Source organism: Rhinatrema bivittatum, chromosome 3 (assembly GCF_901001135.1).
Source record: "Rhinatrema bivittatum chromosome 3, aRhiBiv1.1, whole genome shotgun sequence".
Taxonomy (NCBI): domain Eukaryota; kingdom Metazoa; phylum Chordata; class Amphibia; order Gymnophiona; family Rhinatrematidae; genus Rhinatrema; species Rhinatrema bivittatum.
Window position 1 is genome coordinate 271,693,545 of NC_042617.1, and position 26,924 is coordinate 271,720,468.

A 26,924-nucleotide genomic window follows, 5' to 3' on the forward strand; every position below is an offset into this window, starting at 1 on the left:
TGTTGCCAAAAATTGGGTATCTTTTTCAATCTTTGCTCTGTCAAGTTCCTTTACATTTTCTTAAAGTATTGCAGCGTAAAGTGTTTTCCTTTATATGGAAGCGGCGGCTGCTACGCATAGCTAGATCTATTTTGTATCAAGCTAAGCTTAATGGTGGCCTAGGGGTACCACATTTTCTTAACTATTATGTGGCTGCACAACTGAAGGCAGTGGTTGACTTTCATGACAAATTTAAGAATAAGCAATGGGTGTCTATTGAAGAGGGAATGGTAGATGATAAGAACTTGTATGAGAGATTCTGGGATACTGATAAATCTACTAATTGGATTGCAGTGATATCTCCCTGTACAGCGTGCACTTTAATCACTGTGATGGAAATGGAAAGCGAGGGTGCTTGGGAAACGACCTTTTCTACCGCTATTAGGCGCTGGGGGGGGTTTCCCTGCTGGGGGGGGGGGGGCAAAATATTTGTAGAATGGGCGAAAAGAGTGTTAACTACTTTGGGCCAGGTTTGGAATGGGCATGTTATGTTCTCCTTTGCGGAGCTTCAATAAGCCTACTCCTTGACCACAAAAGATTACTTCCCTTACCTTCAACTTCACCATTTTTTGTCTAATGGTAAGGTAAAGGCTGATCTTGATAAAGGGAAATCCTTGTTTGAGGGGTTTTGTGACTCCGCCCATATGGTTAAAAAGGTTGTCTCTAAACTGTATACTATTCTAGCGGAGGATAGAGACCCGGAGACTAAGTTTATGAAAGCCTGGGAAAATGATCTATTTTTGCAGTTCACCCCTGCAGAGTGGGATACTTGTTTTCATGCTATAGGCCGTAGTTCTATTTCAGCCCTGGTAGAGGAACACAATTACAAGGTACTATTTCGGTGGTATTTCACACCTGTAAAGTTGCATAAAATGTTCCCTAACGTTAGTGATTTCTGTTGGCGTAACTGTGGTCTGAGGGGGGATTATATGCATATGTGGTGGTCCTGCCCTGTACTTCACCCATTATGGCGTACGGTTGAAGACTGGCTCCGACTTGTATTAGATACGACCATTACTTTGACGCCCAAATCTGCGCTTCTAACCTTTCCTGTGGCTGAGATCTCCAGCACCCAGAATTTATTTTTGAAAGCTGCATTGCAAGCTGTTAGGGTAACTATTGCACAGGAATGGAGATCTGCTGCGCCTCCCTCCTTTGACAGCGTCCTAAGGCGCCTTCACCGGATATACTATATGGAAAGACTGACTGCTGTTAAAAAGGACACCCTGGGCCGCTTTGAAGATACTTGGCGTAATTATTGGCATTGGCACACCCTGCATAACTCTGAATCTTCATAGGAATTACGGACTGCCTATGGTTGGCGTTAATGACTGTTTCTATATTTCAAGCTGGACTCTAAATTTTTCAATTATGGTTGATAAAGCTGGATTCCTGTGAATTCCCTGCGGGGTTGGGGGGGTGGGAAGGGGGGGCTAGGGTGGGGTGCAGGAGAAACCACAAACTCTTCTTTTTCATGTGGTTTTGTGTTAACATGGGCTCTATAACCTATATTCATGGTCTACTAGCCATTACTACCTCATTTACCATGTTGTATATTATGTTACTTGTGCAATACATGAATAAAAGCTGTTACTATAAAAAAAAAGAAACAAAGTTCCTGGATGTAATAAATGGCTGCTTCATGGAGCAATTGGATCAGGAACCCACAAGAGAGGGAGCTATTTTAGATTTAATTCTTAGTGGAACGCAGGATTTGGTGAGAGAGGTAACAGTGGTGGGGCCACTTGGCAACAGTGATCATAACATGATCAAATTTAAACTAATAACAGGAAGGGGGACAATAAGTAAATCTGCAGCTCTAACACTAAATTTTAAAAAGGGAAACTTTGATAAAATGAGGAAAATAGAAAAAATCTGAAAGGTGCAGCTGCAAAGGTTAAAAGTATTCAACAGGCATGGACATTGTTTAAAAATACAATCCTAGAGGCGCAGTCCAGATGTATTCCACGCATTAAGAAAGGTGGAAGGAAGGCAAAATGATTACCAGCAGTGGGAGCACAGAGGAGAGGATCACCTTGCTGGTGGCTGAAAGGAATCAGTAAGTTTTTGCTTGGGAAATTTTCTTTTTTAAAAGTATTGGGGCAAAGTTAACTATTTGGGAATATTATTTAGTGTGTTTGTGCTTTTAATAGTCAGTAAGGCAGCAAATAAACAGAAGTTAGACTGTTTGTATTTCTATACTGGTAGGCTGAGGTCACTGCAGGAGTAAATATACAAATGTCGTCAGTTTGTTCAGTCTCCATCTGCTGGTAGAGATGCATAACCCACTGGTTCTGGATTCATCTGTCTGGACGCTAGGAAATTTGCAATATCAGTTTCAGTCTCCTGTAATAATCTTTGCTGATCTTCTCTCTCAGTAATTTGTGCTGGATTGTTGCACCTTCCTCTACTCCTAGATATTTACACACACCTTCTTACTAAAGTTATTTTATGTTACAGACTTCAATCAAAGAGATGTAAGCTGTTTTACTGACTTTTCCTTCAAGGAAAAGGTTACCTAAGCACATTTGTCCATGCCAAATGTCATCTGAGCAGCTCTTCGCTACACAGAGTTGTTCTGCTACATGAAGATCACAGGCACTGTAGAGCTTTGTCTTCCACAAAGAGTGGAATGATGTGTTGATCATTAGCATTTCTAGGATTGAGGTTAAATCCATAGCCCAAGGAATTAATAAGTGTACTCTGTGGATTCAGTAGCAGACAAAATACGAGCGGAGAAGCTATCTTTCTCCTTTTCTTCTGTCCTTTAATCCTTGTTGGTATGACTCTTTCAGTAATGATTTTCACTATACCATACTGTATCTGATTTATTCTTGTGATAGCAATAGATGGTCCCTTTATGCAGTTTATGGCCCTGTTAATCTTATATTTATCATGCTTTTTTACTCTGGGTGTCAGGTTTAACCAAGGTAGCCTCTCTCTCTCTCTCATGGACCCCAGGACACCTATCCATCTCCATATAGGCCAGGAACTTAATCACCAGTTCCTCCATCTTCCGGTCTCTCTCTTGCCTGGCTTGTCCTACATTACCCTGTGTCGTACCACTATCGTTCACTGGTATGTCAGAGATAATGAGCTTTCTACAGAACACAGTAACTTTCCTCAGATACGCAATGGAAGAGATTACAACGTGCAAGAAGAAAAAAAAAAAAAAGCGCATGACAAGGGGACCTGCTTCCTCTCAAAAGCTCATTACCTCGGAATAATTCTTGCACTGCACCGATAAAAGCATTCACAGCCCACATATAATCTAACATTTTTACGCAGCTCTTCTTTTAAAAGGATCCCACTGAACAGAGAGGGGGGGGGGGGAGCAAAAAAAAAAAAGTGAGAAGCTGGAAGGCGGGGAGGGCAGGAGACAGGGAGCTTCATAAAGGAGGGAAAGGTGCTGGCAATGTACGGGGATGGGGGGGGGGGGGGCCGGATTCCAGGAAACGAGAGAACAGTTCACCGACAGAGGCAAGTTACCCCCTCCCCAAGACTGTGTCAGCCCCGTCCTGCTACCTCCAGTCTCCAGCCTTGCGGTCCGACAGGAAGAGACACGTCACTGGCTCTACCAGTCAGGGCGTGGTCGGCGAGTAAGTCTGGGTGCGCTCGCTTACACACCTGCAGCTTCCACAGAAAGTCCAGCCGTGCTGTGGACTCCACCTGCTGAGCGTGAAGGTACAGCGCAAGCACGAAAACCATTAAGATCACGGGCGTCATGTACTTCAGAGCGACCTTCCCGTCTGCCAGGCTGGGGAGAGAAGGCAAGCTTTAGTGCCAGTGTATCTCTGGAAAACAGGAGCCCCCCCTGCCCCCTCCCTCCCTAAGAACAGAGCCAGGCACCCCCGAAAAGGATCAGCTTCCTACCATTCCTCACGGCTCTCAGTCTGGTTCAACGACGACCTGCAAAGAGGAAAAAAACCTGCATCAGATTACATGGAGAAACCTTCCCGTGCCTCGGGACGCACACTGCGCTCGTGCCATCGCCACACTGCTTGCGACAGGTGGCAAGTTAGAAAGGAATATTAAAAAAAAAAAAAGAAAGAAGACGCAGGGAAACAGGAAAAGAAAAGAAAGAGAAAAGGTATAGAAGAGAAGATACGTTTACTCTACTTTTTTTTTTTTCTTCTTTGGCCTGGCAGCTTCCTCCTACTCTTTAGGGCTTCCTGCTCAATCCAAACCAGCCTCTGCTGGGCTACGGCATCCTGACCTTTCATTTGCAATTAACTGGGTTTTTACCGCTGTTTTTATATCCTCGCCCAACCCAGCTCAACCATCACCTTAACAGCCCTTGGCTCCCTCCGGAGTCTGGCTAATGTGGATCCTAAATTTGGCCACTAGGTGTCATTGTGGTGCAACAGCCAAGTCTCCCTCCCCCACCAGGCACTGAGCGCTCCCTCCAAAGCTTCCCTAGCAGAAGCTCTGCCTGGGAATCAAATCTGTCCTGCACATGACAGCACGCGGCCCCTGCCACCAAGCCAGCCCACCCCCTCTGCTCTACTGCACATGCACTTGTTAACTCACAGGGCGTTGGCAGTGACCAGCAGGTCGTAGTTGTCAAAGAGAACAACCTCAGGCCCCTCCACGATAATGATGTACAGGACCTCAATAGAAAGCATGAGGAGCAGCTTTCCAATGCTGCTGATCTGCAGGAAGACGGAGCAGGCGAGGAGACTCAGCAGGATACTGTAGTTAAAGTACTGCGAAGGAAAGGGGGAGGAGAGTCCATGAGGGAGGAACTGCCCACACCTGCAGGATCCTACTCCCCTGCCGTCTCTCTCTCCTGCGCTTTGCTCCCCTTTCGTTCGGACAGAATGCACATTGTGACCCTCGCGCACAGATGCTGCGCCTCATACCTCAGGGAAGTTGCATGGTGGCTTGCTCTCGTCACAGGGGGCCACGTCCATGTCTAGAGAGTAGTTGAGGTTCTTGATGTCACACACCACCACATCCCCTCGGCTGATATTCAGATTCCAGGCTGCACAGTCCTGCAGTGCTACATGGTTACAAGCAAACTACCGGGGGGGGGGGGGGGTAGGAAAGAGGAAAAGAAACAAAAAACCAGTGTCACCAAGGAGTATGACACTCCTGAGAGGAGCAGCAGCAGGTTGGGTAACACCAGCACACACAAGAGAACTAGGCGGGGCAGCAAACCAACGACACCCACCAAAGGAGAGGATAGGGCAGGGTACAGATTACACTTAGGAGAAAGCAGGGTGGAGAGGCACAAGCAGAGACACAGAGGGGCCGATGCAATAAATATGTGCAGAAAGCGGGCGCTGAACAGTCAAGAGCCCGCTTTCTTAACAGGCGCCATGCAATATTTAAATTAGGAGGTCGCGTTAGTAAGGAAGAGCTAGGGTTGCTTGCGCACACCCCTAGCGCCTCCTTGCCAACGAGAACCTGATTGGTGTCGGCGGTCTGCCGGTTAGGAAAACCGATGCCGAGTTTATCGGCATCGGTTTTCCTAAACACCGCACAGCCAGGGGAGGGTTTTCAGGAAATGGTCGCTTGTCAGTTGAGCGGCCGTTTCCTGCACCCGACTGCCGGTGGTTTTTTTTTTTTTTTTTTTTTTAAACTTTATTTAATTTTGTTTTTCCTCCTACTTAATATCTGCTTTCCTGTACTGGTTTTACGAGCACTCAGCTATTAATGCCTGCTCTGGGCAGGCATTAATAGCTGAGTCCTGGACGCACATTTTTCTTTTTGCATCGGGAGTGAATGCCTAATAGCCTCATTCACGTGCATTTGCATGTGATGAGTGCTATTAGATTCGCTCCGCGTTGGACGCGCATTGTAGAGGCGCTAATCCCCTTATTGAGCGCACTGTATTGCATCGGCCCCAGAGAGACAGAATTGGATAGAGCACCATAGAATTCCTGATCATTAATTTGAATCCTCAGGCCTCTTTTTCCTTGCTAATGTGAAGAAATCAAGAAATACAAACCAATTTATAGTTCCACTTGCTCAATATTAAAACAGTCGCTTATTACTAAATATACAGTTTTTGACTGGAGCTTAGCACTTCTGGGTAGTGATAAATTTTATCTTACAACCTGGTCTCAGCTTCTGACTAAAAGCATCTCCCAGAGCCGAGCGCGGAAAACTGCGGCACCTCTCTAGGGCAGAGTTTATTCATACCATGTTGACGAAAGCAGATATAAAGACCAGAAGAATGGTGAAGATGCCCATGAGGGTGCTGTTTGTCCTGGACTGAACGATCTTGCGGGATACTCTCTGCAGAGCCAAAGGGAAAAGCTGGAAGGGAAAAAGAGAGACAAGAGAGGATTGGATGGGGCTCAACCCCAGTACTGGAATATTTACCTGCAAACTCTCAAAACTGCCTCTCTAGCCCTCAAACCTTCAACTACCAAATATCTAAAAACTGAAACAGACATACAGCAGCACCTTATTTATTTAAAAGCTTTTTTATACAGTCATTCATAGTTACATGACAACGGTGTACAATATGTTTATATCTGTAGGATATTCATATACTCAAATATACAATAAAATTAAATAACCTTAAAACAATCTAAAAATACAAATCGCATAATATAAAACTTAAATCTTATTAAAATAATTCTAAGAGTTGGCAGCAAAACATTTGCTGAAACATCTAAAAATACAATCACATTAAAAAAAACTTAAATCCTATTAATTATTACTCTATGGGTTGGCTGCAAAAGCTCGCTGGAAGAGCCAAGTCTTCAGTCCCTTTTTAAAATTCCTTTATATACAGGAGCAGGCAGCAGTGTTGGGGGGGGGGGGGGGGAGGGAGCAAACACGCATTCACTTTTACACAGGAGCAGAGAGAAGAGAGAGAGAGAGCTTCATCTTTATAGAGGAGCAGACAACAGCATTAAGTAGGAGAGAGTGTGGAAAAATTCCTCACCTTTATACACATGCAGGCAGCAGTGTCGGAGGGGGGGGGGGGGGGGGAAGACAGAGAGAGAGAGCACACACACCTTTATACAGGCGCAGACAGCAATGTACTCACCTTTATACAGGAGTAAACAGCACACACAAACAGAATGTTGGCCAGAATGATGAAGATGCTGCTGTAAACTCCAAGCATCAGGGCAGAGCTGTGGGAAGAGACCCATAGTCAGGAAGAATCCGCGTCCAGTTCTTACAGGTCTACACTTTGCACCCCATGTGCAGCTATACCAACAGTACACATGCAACTAACCAATGCATGCACACACACACACACACACACTTCACTCTTCTCCTTCCCCAGTACAAAGCTTAGAAAGTTGAAATACACATCAGCCTCTGAAGTTTCTCTGCAAGAATAGAGCCAGCAACAAACTGCTGTGCTTCCACCCTAAAAGGCTCTTGAGGGGGTGAAGAGGCATGGGTGGGGGGTGTGTGTGTGTGTGTGTGATAGATCAGAGGTCATACTCACTGTGGGAATATCACAATCTGGATGAAACAAATGAAGCAGAAAACCAGTAAAGTACAGGCCACGTAACCCCCAAAACGGTCATCTATCTTCTTGGAATACTGTGAGCAAAAGGAGGACGCCGATTAGAGAAGCAAAGGAACGCAGCAGCTTGATTATAAAGACAAAAAAGAGACATACCAAGTCTAGGACAGAGGGGGGGACAGGACAAACTGATTTTAAGAGAAGGGTAGAGGGAGAAAAAGAAAGACACATACACTGTTTATAGGAAATGGAATTAAGACAGAACAAGAGACATCAATTACAGAAGACAGATACAAAAAAAAAAATGGTGGGGGGGGGGGGGAGGGGCGCATGGATAAGGAGACATCACTTATAAAATAGATGTTATTTCAATCCTAACCACTTCTCTACAATAAATACACTTCTCCTAGACTCATTTGTCACGTATGTTTGTCTTGACTAGATTATAAGCTCCATGGAGCAGGGACCGTCTCTTCTGTGTATCTATTCAGCACTGCCTATGTCCAGCAGCGCTTTAGAAATGATACATAGTTGCAGTAGTATTACAGGGATTCCCTGAAATTTGAAGGAGCCGCAGTGTTCTAATGGCTTTATTAGTGCTAGGAAGAGTCCTATCATCCAATTGCCTTTCTGTTAACTCCTACCAGTCCAGACTGATGGGACTTAACCTCACCCTATGAAGTACTGCTTAATCCATTCTCACAAAAGGTGCCAACTCCTGATGCCCATTAAGTCCCCCTGTGATGTTTTGGGAAGGCACAGACAGATCCTCACGTAAGCTGCTTTACAGATTTTCTCTACAGAGGCGCATGCCTTCCCTGCACCAGAAGCAGGCACTGCTCCGAGGAAGCCTGGGCGTCCTGTGTGTTCTCGTGTATGCCTCACCAAGGCAACTCCCTCCTCCATCCAGCGCTGGATGTGGTAGAAGCACCAAACAGTTCGATGAGCGTTGCCTGGCTTTCCTGAAATGAATAAAGGAAGCTATCTGGTTCTTTCTATAAGAAGAGTTCAGGCACTGTGTGTGAACCAGGACGTTTGTCGATATCATATCAATGGGACAGAAATCTAGAGCTTCTTAACAATGCAATGGTTTTACAAGATAATTTTATTGATGTTACTAATTTTTTCATTTTGATATGTTTTATACATTGATTGTTTTTATTGAGTATTTGCATTTTAAGTATTTTCAATCTTATACCTATATGTTCGAATATTGAAATTGTGTATGTTTTTATTGTTACCTGCCTAGAATCGTGGATAGGCAAATTATAAATATTTTAAAATAGAACATTAGACCTTTTTTTTTTTAAGGCTTAAAGATTGCAATCTTGCTTTGAGCACAATGAAGGCAGAACAAACTCTTGGTTCATACGGAAAGCAGAATTAACATTAGGAGCAAAACTCTGAACACCTTTCAACACAACCTCATCTGGGAAAAACAGAACCACAGCGGACAAGACTTTCAATTTGCTCACCTTCCTTGCCAAGTATACTGCATGCAAAAATGGTAGGTACTTCAATGGTCAAATAAGGAGAAGCTGGGTTTAATAGTTCAGATAGCAACACCACAAGAACATTCAGCTAAACATTCAAACTTCAAGGTGATGGCAGCCTTTATTATTCATGATTTACAGACAGATAAAAAAAAAAAGCCAGAGATAGTCTGTATCACAGAAATGTGGTTAACAGAGAATGAAGGGTCCATTCCATCTCAATTACTCCCTTAGGATTAGGGTATCTTGATGATGTCAGATAAAGACTCAAATGGTCCATCCAATCTGCCCAGCAAGTTGTTCAGGGTTGTGCAGGATATGTCCATGCAGAAATGTTACACCTGAAGTCACCTCAGGTAACCCAGTTACTTCATTTCCATCTTCTAGCCCAGTGGTTATCAACCTTTATTCTATCAGGATACACCTGAGAGATGATGCTCACATGCGTGACACGTTGAACACATGACCATCATGGGACTAAATATAAGCATATGCTCTGCATCCACAGGAGTCCCCTGCTTCCTAATAATGGATGCAGAGCAGAACTAAGGCATTTCCCTGTACAACTCACCATACAAAAAAGATATTCCGATTCTGTTGTCATCTTAATAACAGCACTACAATTGGCCACACCAATATTAATTAAATGTAATACATTTTGTAGGACCAATACGCAAAGAGTCTGTATGTCAATCAGACCCACCATGGAATGGTCACATTACTTTATTTTATATTTAAACTATTTTTAGAATTTTTTGTATATTATGTCTTAAAATGTTCCATACTGCCACAGGAGACTCAGTGCAAAACAGACTAATAAGCCATTTTGGTCAAATAATCCAGACGTCAAAACAACCCTAATAAAACATCCATTCAAAAGAACACAGTCACAGTACTTAACTCAAGGTAAGAAGACGACGCGATCGCGTTTTGAACCAATGGTTCTGCTTCAGGGGAAACACCAAATGTACGTCTTCTTCAAAGAAATCATCACATCTTGCAGAAACAATCTTCTCTTAGTGGCATAGACAGTGGCTGTGGCTGCTTAAGTCCTTCCTCAGTAGTCTGCTTTCAGACCTGCAAACTTAGAAAACATGGCGAACTAAAAGGGCTTTTATACCTCCTCCGGATGTGACATCAAGCTGACCGTCCAATTAGTTCGTCTCACCTCCCAACTCTTAGTAAGTTTTCAATCAGGTAGTCTAGAGTCTTATGCATGTGATGAGTTCTCAATAAGGTCATCTATGCACCCAGTGGATAATATGAGAGAAAGAGACCTACTAACACTTGTAGTCTTCAACCAGGTCCGTATAGAGGGCCCATTAGGTAGTCTCATCTCCCAGCTCTTAGTAAGTCTTCAATCAGGTAGTCTAAAGTCCTATGCATATGGTAAGTGCTCAATCAGATTGTCTGAATGCCCATAAGATGATATATAGAAAGAGAACCTTCTAACACTTATAGTCTTCAACCAGGTCCATATTGAGGGCTTCTGATAGTAAATAGAAATTCAAAGAAAATAAACAGAAAACAAAATGAACTCTATTGTGAAAATAGTCCAAAAAACAAAAATCAAATGAAAAGAAAATCTCATGAAAAAATTAAACTAAAGGTTATCTGAATAACTGAAGAACAAAAATATTTTGAAACACACATCAAAAAAATCAATCCATCTCAATTTGCAAACCAAAAATGAAAAATCAAATGAGTGTGTACCAATTGATTTTCTCATTGAGACCTTGAAGACAAACTGACTGCAATGTGAAAATCCAATAATGTTCTCGCTGATTCAAGCGTGTTTGAATGTCTCCAGCCTGTGTCCCTTGATGTAACTGTTCTATAACTAACCATCTTAAATCTGTGAAGGTATGTTGTGCTGCCAAACAATGTTGGACAAGGGGTGCTGTTAATCTTGCAGTTTTTATACAGCTCCGGTGTTCAATAAGTCTGGTGCGAATCTTCCTTTTAGTGCACCCCACGTATACCAAATCACAAGGGCACTGTATAATATACACAACACATTCAGAATCACATGTCGTGGATGACGTCAAATTTATTATGATATCCTGCGTAGGGGATTTCCACTGATGACCTGTTATGGCCTGTGTGCACATATCACACCTGCCGCAACCTTGATGGCCCCCCCGCCCCTCCTTTGAGACTGGGAGCTGTAGAGTCAAAACGCAGATTTAACTACCAAATCTCTAATGTTTTGAGCACGCGAACAAGCAAATCTTGGTGCATTTGCAAAAACTTGATGGAGAGCTAATATGTGCCAATGAGATTTGATAATTTGTACAACTTCATTACTATGTGCAGAAAATTTCATGACATGTCAAATTCTGACAAAACGGTTTCTGCTTGTACTGAATAGATCTCTACTGGCAAACAGAGCACACTTAAAAGCTTTGTTGATCACTGATTTATGATATCCTTTTTGAGAAGATCTATATTTTAAATCAAGTGCCTGTAAGTGGCATTCTTCAACACTAGAACAAATCCTGCGTAATCATAGAAATTGTGACACTGGAAGACCATCTTTCAATTTTCTAGGATGGTAGCTAGAGTAACGGAGAAAATGATTCCTATCCGTCTCTTTTCTATAAAGGGTAGTGGCAATCCTGCGACCTGTACGTACCAAACAAATGTCCAAAAAGGCAATGGAAAATTGATATTGGGCTGTGAACTGTAAATTGGAGTTCTGAGTATTGAGACATTGTAAAAAATCCTTTAGTTCTTCTTCTGAAGCAGTCCAAATACACAGAACATCATCAATATATCGTTTCCACAAAACAATGTGGCTGAACCACTGCGATGAATAAATACAGTTTCTCAAATTGAGCCACATAGATACTGGCAATATCAGGAGCAACAGTGGCCCCCCATTGCAACACACTGTGTCTGGAGGAAGAACTTGTCATCAAATTTAAAGAAATTTTTAAAGAGCACCAATCTCAAAAGCTGTAAAAGAAAATTGGTGGGCACTCTATGGGGACGGGGACGAGAGTGGAAAATCTCTCTCAAAAGCTCAAAAGCCTCCTCTTGAGGAATATTCGTATTTAATGAAGAGATGTCCAACGTCACAAGCCAGCAATCTTCAGGTAAATCCGGTAAGTCTTGTAAAAGACGTAACACATGAGAAGTGTCCTGGAGGAATGAAGGAGCCTCATTAACATAGGGTTTGAGAAAGAAGTCTAAAAAAAAAAATCTGACAGTGGTTCTAAAACAGAACCTCGCCCAGCCACAATAGGGCGTCCTGGAGGGGAGGATAAGTCCTTATGTATCTTGGGTAGCGTGTATAGCACAGGATGTATCGGATGGATTCTCTTCAAAGCCTGCGTTTCTCGTGAGGTGAGAAACCCTTTTGAGGAACCTTCCATAACTATATCTTGAATGATATCAACCAGTTCCTCAGTTGGATCAATGGACAACTTGCGATAGTATTTAGGGTCCTCCAATTGTCTATATATCTCTGTCACATAATCCGTGGTGTTCTGTATGACAATCACTCCACCTTTATCCGCAGGTTTGACCACCACCTCTCGATTTTCACTCAATGTTTTAAAGCTTGATACTGGCTATAAGTCCATTCTGGGGAGAAGTGCTTTCTATCTTCCAAATCAGAACGTTCAAGGGCCAAGATGTCTTTTAAAACCAACTGCATAAAAGTGGCTATAGTAGGATCAACAGGTCCAGGTGGAATCCAAGTAGACCTAGGGGTAATTATAGATCCTTCCAAAGAATGGGAATCTGCAAAAAAACAGCCACAGTTGAAGACGTCTAAAGAAGCGATACAACTCTATCCTTGTTTGAAAAGGATTATATTTACTAAAGGGCACAAACGATAACCCTTTGTCTAATGCTATGTATATATCTTGTAATAGACTAAATTTAGATAAATTAATTACAGATATAGAATCCCCAAATCGATCCTTGTGAGACGGGTTCAATATAGTTGTTGGTTTCGTTGTTGCGATCTCGTGAGCGGTCCTGCCCACTCCGTTGGTCGCGAGCGCATCCATCCTCTGTATGGCCGAGAGCAATATGATTCTTGAGCCTGGCCTAAAAAAGGCTGTGTTTGTTTAGTTTTCTCCTCATCACTGCCACTACTGGAGTCAGAGGACTCTTGAAAGATGACCTGAGTTCGCTTAGTGGATTCTGTTTTATTTTTCCAAAAATACACATTATCGATCTTATAATCGTTCTCATCTCTGTGGAACTTCTGTATTTTAAACTGTTTAAGTTGAGTTTTGAATTGTGCAATCGTTTGAATTGTGCAATCAGCAGAACCAGGGGTCACGATTTGAAGCTCCAGGGAGGAAGATTCAGAACCAATGTCAGGAAGTATTTCTTCACGGAGAGGGTGGTGGATGCCTGGATGCCCTTCCGGAGGAAGTGGTGAAGACCAGAACTGTGAAGGACTTCAAAGGGGCGTGGGATAAACACTGTGGATCCATAAAGTCAAGAGGCCGCCAATGAAGAGTGGGTGACTCGCCAGAATGATGGCTACTGCCTGGACACAATACCCTTATTCAATAAACATACACATGGTTACTGTGACTCCAACATCACTCTAAGCTTCAACAGCAAGAGGAAATGTGGAAAAAAGGATTTGCACTCACAAAGCCGGGAGTAGCTGGCTTGTTACGGCGGTTACTACCCCAAACCAAATGTGCCTGATACTTCACTTTCGATGCACATCCAGCATAGCTCTCTGCTCCAACGGCAGGGGAGAAGAAAAACTGATACTTCACGCATACCCAGCATAGCTTCGCTTCAACGGCAGGGGAGAAGAAAAAAGGATTCACACTCACAAAGCGGGGAGTAGCTGGCTTGTTATGGCGGTTACTACCCCAAACCAAATGTGCCTGATACTTCACTTTAGATGCATATCCAGCATAGCTCTCTGCAGGGGAGAAGAAAAACAACCAATAAGGGCTGTATAACATAGTCTGGGTTAAAACAAATAAGCATGGGTGTAGCTTGCTTATTGCGGCGGTTACTACCCCTACTACCCCCTAACTAATCAAGCTAGATATTTCACTTGGATGCAGCTCCATCACTGCTCTCTACATTAATGGTGGGGGAGGAAGGGAAATAGAACCAAGAGCTAAAAGAAACAGATAAGTATGAGAGAAAAAATGTGTGAAGCTTGCTGGGCAGACTGGATGGGCCATTTGGTCTTCTTCTGCCGTCATTTCTATGTTTCTATGTTTGTTCTAGTTGTTTCTGTGAGGCTTGCATCACCTCCAGACTATTGGTCAATTGCACCTGTGCTCGCATGTCTTCTATGTCCTTAGTGCTCTCCTTTATTGAGATGGATGTACGCTCCACTATTAGCAACATTAGATCTAGTGAGCATTTATTACGAATGGATACCCACCTCGACACAAACTCTGGGTCCTCCTGAAAAGCCAGAGGCCCTTATTGCATACGAAGGCCCCGGGGAATCATTTGTTGCTTAATGTATTCCACCATGGTAGCCTGATGCAATTCAGCTCTAACCAGCTTCTTAGATAATACGGTCAAATCTGCCCAAGTATTTGAGGTCTCATTGATCTCACCCGAATCAAAGAGGGATGTTTGTTTTACTACCGCTGCCACTTGTTCATCAGAACAACTGAGAACGTTTTTCCATTCACTCCGTATAGTCGCCATGAGGGCAATTGGTGTGGCCAATTGTATTGATATAAAGAGTTACCAGCAAACCATTTTTGATATTTTGTACTTGTACTTAAGGTTTCTGAATTACACTGTGTGTTTCGGCCAATTTGTTGTGATCTTAATAGCAGCATCACAAACACCCTCCTTGTAAAATAATACAAACAAACCCCACTCTGTACATGTCTATCAAACCTGCCATACCTCAGCAGCACTAACTCCAAGAAAGGAAACAGCAATAGCCCTACCCATGAAAAGACAGCAGTTCTCCACCAGTGCGATATAATATTGAGAAAATACAACAAATAAGGCTGATACAAACCTCTAGTAAAGTACCTCATCTCACTCACATACACAGAGACGGACCTGCCTTCACCAAATATAGAATAAAAGACCACAAATTACAAATGTGGAAACAAAACCTGAACTGGAAACCCCAAGACCACCTTCTGCATGCAGTGCAAAACTGGAGACTAGAAACAGAAATATATTTCCTCCTACACTAAGCAAAGCTCAAAGAGAGAAGACATGCATATTCTCAAACTGACATAGTATGGCCCCATCACCCCTCACTTCTCCCAACTACTCAATCATTCATTCACATGCTCATATCCCTGTCCAACAATTCCAACACCCCCACCCCTGCATCCTTTTCCCTGTGCTCTCTCTCACCCCTGCTCAACTCTTTCTGTCCTTTTCTCCCCCTTCCCTACCCAGAATACCTCTGACCACCTCTTTCCTACCCTTCCTGTTCAGCATCCCCCACTCCCTTCTTCCCCAACCCAGCAGCCCCACACCTCCATCTCTCTCTCCGTTTCCATTTCTCTTCCCTACCCAGCAACCCCAACCTCTTTCTCCCACCCTTTCCTATTCAGCAGACTCTTGAACTCCTATCTTCCCCCTCCTTCTGGCTCCCAGCCAGCAGAAAAGACTTCAGTCCAATCCAGAGTCTCCCTCCCTCTTTATAAGCAGCAGATGAGGGCAAGAAGCATTGAGGAGAGGAAGACGAGGAGGCAGCAGCAGATCTACAGAGCTCGCACATTTCCCCCTTATGCTCCTGCTTTCACATCCAGGCCCCATGGGGTGAAGAGAGCATCAGCTGCCTCACTGCCAGGCCAGGCAGAGGAAGATAAAGTTTGTGTCCTACCAGGCCCATAAGAATAGGAATTGGTGACATTGCACTCTGATCTGAGTGAAGGAGGAAAGAGCAACCTCCCACTGGCCAGGAAGAGAAGGAAGCAAGAGCAGCTTCCTGTCATAAACAATACAAGAGAAGTCAGTCAATTCTTGTCCAGATTGATGAGGAAAGATCAGTCCTCTGCTGGCTCTGCGACAGACTAGTGTACCCCGACACACCTGTTGAGAACCACTGCTCTAGCCCCTAGGGATCTTGTGTGTGTATATCCCATGCTCTTTTGGATTCCATTACCATGCTTGTCCTCAGCACCTCTTCCAGGCAGGCAATTCCATGCACACACCGCCCTTTCTGGGAAGAAAGATTTCCTGATGTTGGTCCTGAGTCTCCCCGCCTTGGGGTTTCATATCAGGACCCCCTAGTTTTAGAGTCTTCTTTCCATCGGAAAAGGTTTGATTCATGTGCATCATCAATTTCAGGTATCATATCTCCCCTGTCTCGCCTGTCTTTCAGGGGACATATTTAGATCCTCCATTCTCACCTCCTAAGTCTTTCACAGTGCAGACCCCACACCATTTTGATTGTCTCTCTCTGGACGGACCATTTCCATTCCCTCTCTATCCTTTTTGAGATGCAGCCTCCAAAACTGAACATAGAGTAAGGTCTCACGAACAGTCTTTATAAGGGCATCACCACCTCCTTTTTCCTCCTGGTTATGCCTCTTTATGCAGCCCAGAAACTCTCTGGCCTCAGTCGCCATCTTGCCACATTGCTTTGCTACCTTCAGATCACCAGACACTATCACCCCAAGGTCTCTCTGCACATCAGTCTTCTACCACACCCCTCCATGTATAGCTCTTTTGGATTACTGTACTCTAAAAATGCGAGAGACTCTGCACTCCTTCGCATTTAATCCCAGCTGCCAAACCTGCAACCACTCCTCATTCTCTCTACTCCTTCAGGGGTGTCCAACTCTGTTGCAGATCTTAATGTCATCCACAAAAAGACAAACTTTACCTCCTAACTCCCCTGCAATATCACTCATAAAGAAACAGAGCAGAACCAGTCCTTGAGGCACTCCACTTGTCACTTTTCTGTCCTCAGAGTGAGCTCCATTTACCACCACTCACTGTCACCTGTCAGTCAACCAATTTGAAATCCATTCCATCACCTTGAGATCCGCTCGCAGCCTTCTCATTTATTCATGAGCCTGCTTCATCTCTCAATGGCATTTGACAAAGTTAATTATTAGCACTTACTGGAATGTCTTACAGAATTGTGTATGGAGGGATCTTTTTTACAATTTATGTATTTATTTATTTATTTATTTAAATAAATATAGCCTGCCTATCTACAATACTAGGCAGGTTACAATAAAACATGTTATTTTATTGTCCTTAAAAATTATAATACAATAAAAATTAAAAAAAACCAAAATAAAAAATACCAAACAATACTCAGAATATTTATATAAAGTAAGGCCTCTGATTTTGATGATTGGTCCTTGCTATTGAAATACGGCAAACTTTCAAAGTCCTGTAGGTTCTGAGCTCTTACAATTGCTTCTAAAAATATTTTGTCTTCTTTCCTGAAGGATGTGAAAATGGACTCTCTGTGGACTAAAAAAAAATGCACCTTTCCTACTTTGCATTTCATGGGAACACATCTTGTGCTCCTCTTTTCTTCTCCCAAACTCCTCTCTGAAAAGCTTCAAATGCTGGTAAGATAAAGGAGACCTACAATCAGCTCAGGCTAGAATCATGCGTGTTCTGGAAGGGCACAGGAACCTTGCCCGTGAATCTCATTTGAGCAGTCAGCTCTCTTCCCTGCTGCAGGCCCACCATTGCCTTGTTTGGTTACCTCTGGTCCTAATCAAAAACAGAAAGATTTCCCCGATACAATGCAATGCCTGAGCCAGAAAGTAATCTGGGCAGACTACATAGGCTCTAAGGTTCGTATCTGCTGTCCTATATTGTGTTTCTCTGTATGGAGGAAAGGCAGGTAATGCAAGTGCCAGTCTCCTCCGTTTCAGCCACAGGCAAAAGGCAAAGGAGATGGATATCTACCCTGGAGTCCTAAGGTTAATAGGCCAAAAAGAACCGTACAAAAAAGTTCCAACATAAATGGGTTGAACCCTATTTTTCGAATAGATTACAGAGGGTCAAGATTAATGTCCATTCATCTGAACCCTGGCTGCTGACTTTAGGGGCATCCCTCAGGGCTCTCCTTTATTCCCCAGGCTCCTATTCTCTCACACACAGACACACATTCAGGTTCCCATTCTTATATACACACAGATGCACACTCAGACTCCCATTCTTACCCACATACACACACTCCCAGGCTCCCATTCTCACAGGGCCTTTTCTTTAGGCACAGCCAAACCCCTACTTCCGCCGCTGTGGGGATCAAATCCTATGATGGCATTGCAACTCTGGCCCTCTTCTTCGCTGTCACGGGGATGGAATCCTGCAATGGCCTTGCTTCTGAGGCCCTCTTCACCGCCACAGGGATGGGATCCTGTGACAGCATTACTCCAACAGGCCTCTTCTGGTGTCAGACAGCCCTGGTTGAGTGGGCCACTAGCTTTAACTCTCATCCAGAAAGACTAAGGCGGACTCTGCTTAACCGGTTTGCCTGATGTTTTCCATCCAGGGCTACACACAGGAAAGATAGACCAAACAAATACAAAAAAAATGTAATACCTTGATGGTACTCACCGATAGGCTAAGTGGACCTCTGACCACCTTAGCACTATGTTCATCTCTCCTGTATTATTCTGCATCTAGAATGCCTTGGGCCTCCCTACTTATTCTTATAATCACATCAGACAGGTCCATTTTTATATACTTGTCCCAAAGTGGATTGTGAGAGTCAAATTAGATGGTCAAGTAATAAACCTCAAACATAAGCGGAGTCACCGAGTTGCTAGCATAAATTTTATTCAAAATGAATTGCTTTTAAGATACCAGCCCCTTTCACATACTACTAGCAAAATCTAAGTTAAGTGTTCTCTGTGAAACTGCAGCCTGCTAGGACCTTCTGGATCTATTGTGAGCTTGACAGCAGGAGAAAACAAGACTTGAAAACACCCCTGTTAACGGGGAACCACCCAGCTTCACCCAAACAGTCCTCTCTGGGATAGGGGGTCACACTGCTATAGTCCATCCCCCTGAGATTGGTGAGTGAACAGGCTAATACAAATACTTGAAAACTGACAAACCAAGATTCATCTTTACTTTCTCCCTATATAACAGTAGATAAGTTCCCTTCTTATGACCTCTTGGTACTCCTGGCCCACGTAAGGCAACCTGAAAGCAGGCGAAAGTGGTAAGGTTCCCGGAGCAGAAAATCAGGATGCTGCGAGAGTCCCATTTAAATAGCTGCCCACAGAAAGGGAAAATCCAGTCAGATCTGTGTTAGGAATACTCTGCAATGGAAGAGAATGTCAGAGAGGCTCACTGGTGGACAAAGAGGACACCAGCATGGGCATCCTTGTTTTTATCCTGCTGTGACCATAAGCCAGGGTTCTTCAAAGTACTGTCCGGGGGCAGCTTCCATGGACTCCAAGGGCAGCCACTGATTGGTCCACTGAGACTGGGGGGGGGGGGGGGAAGAATACACCCTGCACATGCTCCATCCATGACTGCAAGCCTTTTCCCCCACCCTGCACAGCTGGAGAGGAGCAGGAGAAGGCGGGGACACTGCGATAGCTACAGGAGCTCTGCCCTGCAATTAGCTCCAGTGGAGAAGGAGAGGCGGTCTGTGGCAATAAAGAGCAAAGACTGAGCCCTGCGGCACACAGAGCCAGAGGAGCAGGAACAGCCAGGTTCCAATGGCCATGGAAACTCAAAGGCCCCCCCCCCCCCCTCTTTCCAATGCCATAGGAAACAACAGCACAGCAGTGGGGGGAGGAGGTCAGCCCCATTGTAGCCAGAAGCAGGAAGAGCACCGCAGAAGTGAGGAGTGGAGGCACAGAGCTGCAGTCTGTAACTGAAGAAGGGGCAGGAACTAAGGTGGGAGATGGAGGGGTAATGGAACAGATAAAGCACAGCAGCATCAGCAGCAGAAGCTACACACACTCATACATAAGCACCAACACTGACTGAAGAGTAGTAGGGAGGGACAGCGGATATGGAGATGGCTAGTGGGAGGTTGTGAGTGAGACCCTTCCCTAGGTCACTTGTGACATTGGAAAGAGGCCCCCCCCCCCCCCCCCCCCCCCCCATCCCAGCTCTGCTCCAGCCCCTCTGGATTCAAAGTGGCCCCCATTTAAACAATAGTGAAGATCACTGCCATAAGCAAATAAGATAGGTCAAGCCAGTCAACAAGGGGTGCAAACAAGACTCACAGGTTAAATAACTCCTCTTACTGGACTGAGATCCTGCCTTACCACCAAACAACTAAGATGGCCAGGGTGAAGGTGCACACACACACTCTCACACTTTCTCTCACTCCCCTGCAATAAGAGTCATCTGGAAACTCAGTATAATAATAGTCCAAAATCGGACTTCCTACTTATCCAGAATGGCTGCAGATGCAACCTGTGCACAAAAGAGGTTCCTCCTAGGAAGGCACTGAATGCACTTAGTGATTAACTGGACCCAGAGGACACCGCTGTCAGCTCTACAGTCAGGAAGTATGACTCCCAGAAAGCAAGATGCCAGGCAAGAATTCTCAGAGAGAGAAAAAGGTTCAGGGGAGGGGAAAAAAAAATACATTTTTAGACAAAGCTTTTCTCCTTTCTAAAATATTTTCCAAAACAGAAGAGAAAAAAAACCCATTTAGAATAGTAGAACAATGTTCTAGAAAACTAAACTATTTAGGACAGGCCCAGTAATCCTGCAGCACGAAGAGCTTGCATGCATGTGGCCAACATGAGCGGGAACTTATCTGTGGCCTCCCAGTTGAGCCACCAGCAATGGCTCCTGGATGCGCTTCCACTAAAGGCTCCGCTGGCCGGGAACGACGGAACCCGATGCCACCTCAACAAAGCCTGGAAGGAAAGAGGTCTGCAATATTTGACCTTGTTCTCTTTTGCAGAACAAGAAGCTGCAGCACATCGCCACCTGCTGGAGACCAAGGGGGACAACTCCAGATCGCATGATCCTGCTACTAGAAACCTCATGAGATGCAAGATCTTATTGGCCTCCGAGGGTTCCCGGCTGGCGGAGATAATGCTACAGAACCTGTGCTTTGTTGCTCTGTGTCGAAGAGCTCCTCTGTAAGATCCTCGAGAACAATTAAATCTGATCGCGAAGCCAAATCTTAAGAGAGCGTGAACACTGGTAGTGCTATGGAACAAACTGCTTCACCCTGGCTCTCTCTCTTGCCTTTTTATTGTCAGTCCACATTTTCAGAATATTCTTCAAAGCAGCACTAAAGAGGTGCCTGCCTTCCAAAGGTAAGCTCAAACAAGCACAATTTTAAAACAGTGAGCTTGCAGTCCCCTGCTTCAGACAAAATCCAGGTCTCACAGCCACGCCAGTAGCCATAATCTGATTTGCCATGACGATATGATTCGTACTCTGGTATCCTCCTTCCACCAGGTATCTGAGATGCCTATTAGGTCTAATACTAGCTGAAACCCACCAAAATTCCCCGGAGGTTTCTATTCACTATCCTCCTCCTCAGTCCAACTGCAGCCCTTCCCCTTCCCTTCTTCCCAGCTTGACCCTTGCATACTGTAAAACCCCTCCCCAACTAGGACCCCCCAGACTCTCTTCACCCTTCCAGCCCCCAGCACACACTGGCCCCCAACTCCAGCATTCCCCCTCCCCTGCTCAGCACAGCCCCAGCACACTCCTGGATCTTCCCCCCTCCCAACCCGACCCCAGCTCACTCCTTACCCCCCCACCCCCTTCCTACTACCCAAAAACAACACACACCAAAACACAACAAAAAAACCCTGAAAACTCAAGGAAACAAAATGCCCCCCCTTCCAGCAATCACTTAAGCCAAGGTACCTCCATTCTCCAGGCCTCCCCCTCCAACCCAGCCCTTACCCCACTGCAATTGTGTAAGTCAACCTGAGAGCCGATGCCGTTATGCTGGACGGCAGAATCTGCCATGCAACATGACGCCGGCCTTGGGTTGACTGATGGCCATCTTGCAAAGCAGCATAAGCGATGCAGGGTGGCTCCTGCCCCCTCGGGAACCCTGCAGAACTGTATCAAAGTAAGGGCTGGGGTGCTGGGAGTTGGCCGGAGAGAAGGGGTTCCAGGTGACCTTGGCTAAAGCAGGTTTGGTGGGCAAGGGAGGGACCAGAAATCAAATCCAGAGTTTTGGGATTTTAATTTTTATAATTTCATGGTTAGGGGCTAATGAGCGCATGTGCACCCCACCAGCCCCTGGCAACAGAGACACACTGAGGCCAAGCATATTTTTTTTTTATATATAGAATTTAGTGCTACATACTGCAACTATGTACCTAGGCCTGCCTAAATATACATTAAATGCTCTTCAAGTCAGCCAGAATTCAGCGGCCAGAATTTTGTCAGGGAAATCAAACTTTGACCATATTTCTCCAGTCTACTGTCCTTACAATGGCTCCCAACTGAGCAAAGAAGTCAATGTAAAGTTTTCACGGTGATCCATAAAGCCATGAGTGGCGATGCTCCAGCTAGTACAGTAATGCACAGCTTAAGATCTATCAACCCCCCCCCCCCCCCCCCCAAGAGCTCTTAAGATCGGCAGGATAATGCTTCTTTTGGGTAATTAAACTGGCTGACTGCAGAGAAAAAAAAAATCTTTTCGGCGAGGGGGCTGACATGGTGCAAACATTTGCCAGCATTAATATGAAGAGAGACCGATGTTAAGGCCGACAGGAAAAGTTCAACAGCACACCTATTTCAGGAGGCATTTAACTTGCAGCTTTATTCCATGTGTAGGCAATGTATGTAGGAGAGCTGTTATTTTGTTTTACGTTAGTTGTTCTATGTTCTCTTTATTATTGCTAATTTTACGACTGTTTAGGGACACTGTTGGAATGTAAGCCGCCTTGACCTTTGGATAAGGCATATAAATATTTGAAAGAAATAAATAAAAATGCTCCAATCTTATTTTTTTTTTAAACTTCTGGCACTCGCAGACAGACATTTAAAGAGTAATTTTTTGGTTTTCATTTTATTCACAATCTGCTTATTAACAGGCGATACATGTAATTTGAAAATCTTCATATTGGTTGGCTCTTTGTTTAATTCCACCTGGGCTACTTTAGCCTTTACCACAACCTCTCAATTGGGATAGTCTAACTTCCCGGTTATGCCAGTATCCTTTGAAGATCTCTCCCTCTGAACCATGTGCAACTGTCTGCTTTCCCTCCCTGATGTAAAGGTTATTACCAGCAGCTGGTCCCACCCTGGTTAAGATGGAGCCCATCCTCTCTGAATAGGCTCCCCCAACCCTTCCTGCACCATCACCTCATCCATGCGTTGAGCCTCTGGAGTTCAGCCTCTCTCTGGGGGTCCTGCGCTTGGAACAGGGAGCATTTCTGAGAATGCAAACCTTGAGGTTCTGGATTTCAGTTTCCTACCTAAAACCCTAAATTTGACTTCCAGAACCTGCCCCTGCCCCTTCCATTGTCACCGATACTTACACGTACCGCGACAGCTAGCTCCTCCCCTGTGTGCACTAAAAGCCTATCTAGGTGGCATATGAGGACTGCGACCTTCACACGCAGGCAGGCAAGTTATCAAGCAATCCTCGTGCCCATCAGTCACTCAGCTATCCACATGTTTAAGGATCAAATCACCAACCACCACGGGCATCCTAGCCCTTCCTTCCTGGGCACATGCCCCTAGAAACACATCCTCGGTGTGAGAGGATACTGCATCACCTGAAGGGCAGGTCCTAGCCAGCGAATCACCAGGGTGATGCTCTCCCCTTCCAGATGATCTTGGTCCTCCAAAGCAGCACAGGAGCTACCAGACTGGAGATGGGGCATGACCGCAAAACAGGCATTTATTTATATTTATGTATAGGGGCATTTAGATGAATGGGGAGGAAGGAGGGGGGCCTTCAACAGGCCCTTTCAACCAGTGGCCCTGGGAGCATGACCAGGCACTGTGGCCTGTGATGCTCCCAGGGAAGTTAGCCACTGCTTTTAAAAGATGTAGCTAACTTTACAGCTCACAAAGGCTTACCATGAGATGTGATACTCGTCGTCATGCCAATGAGCAGCTTCGCATGGGACGCAACTCATTAACATGGCTGCACTGGGCATGATTTAAGGACCAGCAAATGAATCATGGAAGTTTGTGATAATTACAGATTCTGCGCTATTTGCATCTACTTTGCGTTAACGCCATTTATCACGTGCAAACACATTACTGCACCTTAACAGGCAGGCCCCTTAAACAGAAAGAAACAGCAAAAGCTTAAAATTTGGAAGCCAAATATTTCCAAACACTAATTTTTGAAGGTTTCTACTTGTTTTAGGGAACTGAAGCCCTTTGCTGCCAAGAGCACTCTGAGCTGGATTACAACAAAAGGCTGCGAGGTGAGAGAGACTGAGGAGGGAAGGAGCCAGAAGAGCCGGACGGACAAAGGCCCAGAGGGGCTGACCGAAAGTGACGCAGAGAAAATTTGTAAGGCACAGCGGCCACCATCCTCACCTTCTTCTCTAAATCTGGCGTCTGAAAGGTGAGCAAGAACTTTTTCACATGGTCCTTCCGAAGCTGATCAATGCTTCTGGCATCTATTGCTCTTCCCAGAAATTCATCTACTTCATCCTCAGGATTCAGAGCTTCCTGGGCATTCCGGCTGCCATCGAGGAGAGTCAAGGGGAGAGAAGAGGAAAGGATGAAAAAAAGAAATAGGCATATGAGAGAGAGAGAACTCGGATATTCCCAGCCATTCAGCAACGTTCCTGCTTACTCAAAGTAATGCTCCACCAGTATAGCAACAGAAAACAGGAGAGCAGATGAGTGATGTAAGGACTCAGTCTGCCCAATCTCCTGGTGCAATGCAGTAAAAACCTCAGTTGATCTCAGACTTTCACTTATTCAGAAGTGGGGAGATAGTCTGAGCTCATCCTAGACTTTCTTGAATTCTGCTACTGTTTGTCTCTCTAGCACCTCCCCTGGAGGCCCTCCCGTGCACCCACCTCTCTTTCTGTGAAGAAAGTTTCTGATATCACTTGAGTCTAACCCCTGTGGAACTTCATCCTATGACCTCTTAGTTCCTTTTCACTGATACGAGGTTTGCTTCTTGTGCATTAATGTATTCCTTAGAGATATTTGAATGCCTTTGTCTTTATCCTATCACCCCCCCCCCCTCCTCTAAGATATACATATTCAGGTCCTCAAGTCTCATCTCATAGAGCTTTCTGCGCAGAGCCTGTGCCATTCGGTTAATGCTTCTCTGGCCCGCCTCAGCTATGCCGGTATCATATCAGAGGTGCAGCCTCCAGAACCGGACACAATACTCCACAGTGTAGGTCTCACCAGTGACCTGTACTTTTTCCCTACAGGATATTCCTCACCACACACACACATACCCTGGCATTTCACTGACCACTGCCTTGTTGTGCAGTTTTACTATGGTGAGATCATCAGATATCAGGGAAAAAAGGGCAGCTGCACTGCGGCCCCCCCCAGGGAAGGAGGCCCCGTTGAGAGAGTCAGCTCACATACTGGCAGGAGCGAGAGAAGCAGGTAGAAGAGCAACTTGATCAGGTTCTCTCCCTCACCACTTCCCTTCTTGTTTCCATCAGTTGGCCCAGAGGAAGGCCCTACTGAGTTTTTGCTGCCTCGCCTCGCGCAGTCGATTGGTTCATTCTGATCAGAATTCTGATCAGAATGAACCAATCAGCCGAGGAAGGCGGGCGACGTAGGCTGCTGCTCAGCTCAACTTGAATATAAAAGGAGGTGGAAAGTATTTACCAAGAGAGGTGAAATCAGGGGAGAGAAGGGTGAGAGCATTTTGGAGGGAAGAGAAGTGAAAGCATTGGATGGGTGGGAGTCTGGGGTGAGCCCAGCGTGGGCAGGGTTCCCCTGCAAGAGAGAATGGGTCAGGGTTGGGAGGAAGAGATGAAAGCAGTGGGTGGGAGGGGGGAAGAGAGATGAAAACACAGATAAGGGGCACAGAATTGAGAGCCTCCAAGTGCAAGGGAGAGGGGTGTGTGTGTGTTAGGGGTCCCAAAATGACAACTTGCACTGGGACCCATATGATCGTTGCTCCACCATCAGATATGATCACCCAGTTTTACACAACAATACCTCACCCCTTATTTTGAGTATCTTCCTTGATTTTCGCATCCCACAATGCACAATTCTGCACCTTTTTTTTCCTCAGTCCGACAGCCTTCCTGTACCTTGCTCAAACAGTAAGAACAAACTTTGACAAGGCTTAGTCCCATTTCCAAATGGAGAGTATAGGAGGAGGCATCGACATAGCCCTGTCCACATGTCCCTAGCAGTGCCATATATTCTAGGTCTGTGGACCCAGGCTTGGTGCTCTCCACTCAGAGGACACATGATGCTTAGCCTCTAACCCACTGTCGAGAAATACGGTCAGCACAAGCCACCAACAAATTCAGTTTATTTGCCTTCTGCTGTAAGATATAGAGGTTAGAAAGCAGAGCTTATCTGAGGAAGCGCTTGGGAAATTCAATGTGAAAGCACAGCAGAGAGCCCAGCCTAGCAGGTAGATATGAACGCAAAGCTCAGCTGGATCCATCGCACTGCCTCTGGTTACAGCACTGGATTTTCCCAGGATCCCCCTGGTTACCCTCCTTCCACTGTACGTGCTTCTCAGCCTACTTAGGCTTATAATCCAATAAATAAAATTAGTGCACAACTCCGATCACCAAGCCCTTCCTATACACCTCCAGAGAAAAATCTTTATACAGGATCCAGAAAAGGCCCCTCTCCTCCCCCGAATCACAAAAACTTCCCTCCCTCCCCCACCCCATTCCCACTGGCAAGGACAACCAAGCATCTCGCATATGCCTCTTTCAAATGTAACTTACAATGTATCACAATCCACTTAAGGCAAAATAAATCTATCTACTCACCTTTCTGGCCAGAAAACAGGAAGGAAAACATGACTGCTTACCTGTAATAAGTGTTCTGTAATGTCAACAATGCAATGAGCAGAAAAAGTGGGTCACATGAATGCATCTCATAGTAACACAGAGGGTTGTTCCAAAACTTTCTTA

At 45.0% G+C, this 26,924-nt stretch overlaps 1 protein-coding gene across 2 annotated transcripts in view; it reads right to left on the reverse strand.

Moving 5' to 3' along the window:
• The window catches only part of ADCY6 (adenylate cyclase 6), a 151,449-nt gene that overhangs the window by 17,145 nt on the left and 107,380 nt on the right, over positions 1-26,924 (reverse strand). For both annotated transcript variants that reach the window (XM_029594627.1, XM_029594626.1), the window contains exons 12-19: positions 24,379-24,526; positions 7,457-7,554; positions 7,046-7,133; positions 6,187-6,303; positions 4,902-5,060; positions 4,570-4,745; positions 3,913-3,948; positions 3,667-3,796 (exon numbers count right to left, since the gene is read on the reverse strand). In XM_029594627.1, the coding sequence (XP_029450487.1) occupies positions 3,667-3,796; positions 3,913-3,948; positions 4,570-4,745; positions 4,902-5,060; positions 6,187-6,303; positions 7,046-7,133; positions 7,457-7,554; positions 24,379-24,526 (952 nt within the window). The remainder of the gene's footprint in view (positions 1-3,666; positions 3,797-3,912; positions 3,949-4,569; positions 4,746-4,901; positions 5,061-6,186; positions 6,304-7,045; positions 7,134-7,456; positions 7,555-24,378; positions 24,527-26,924) is intronic.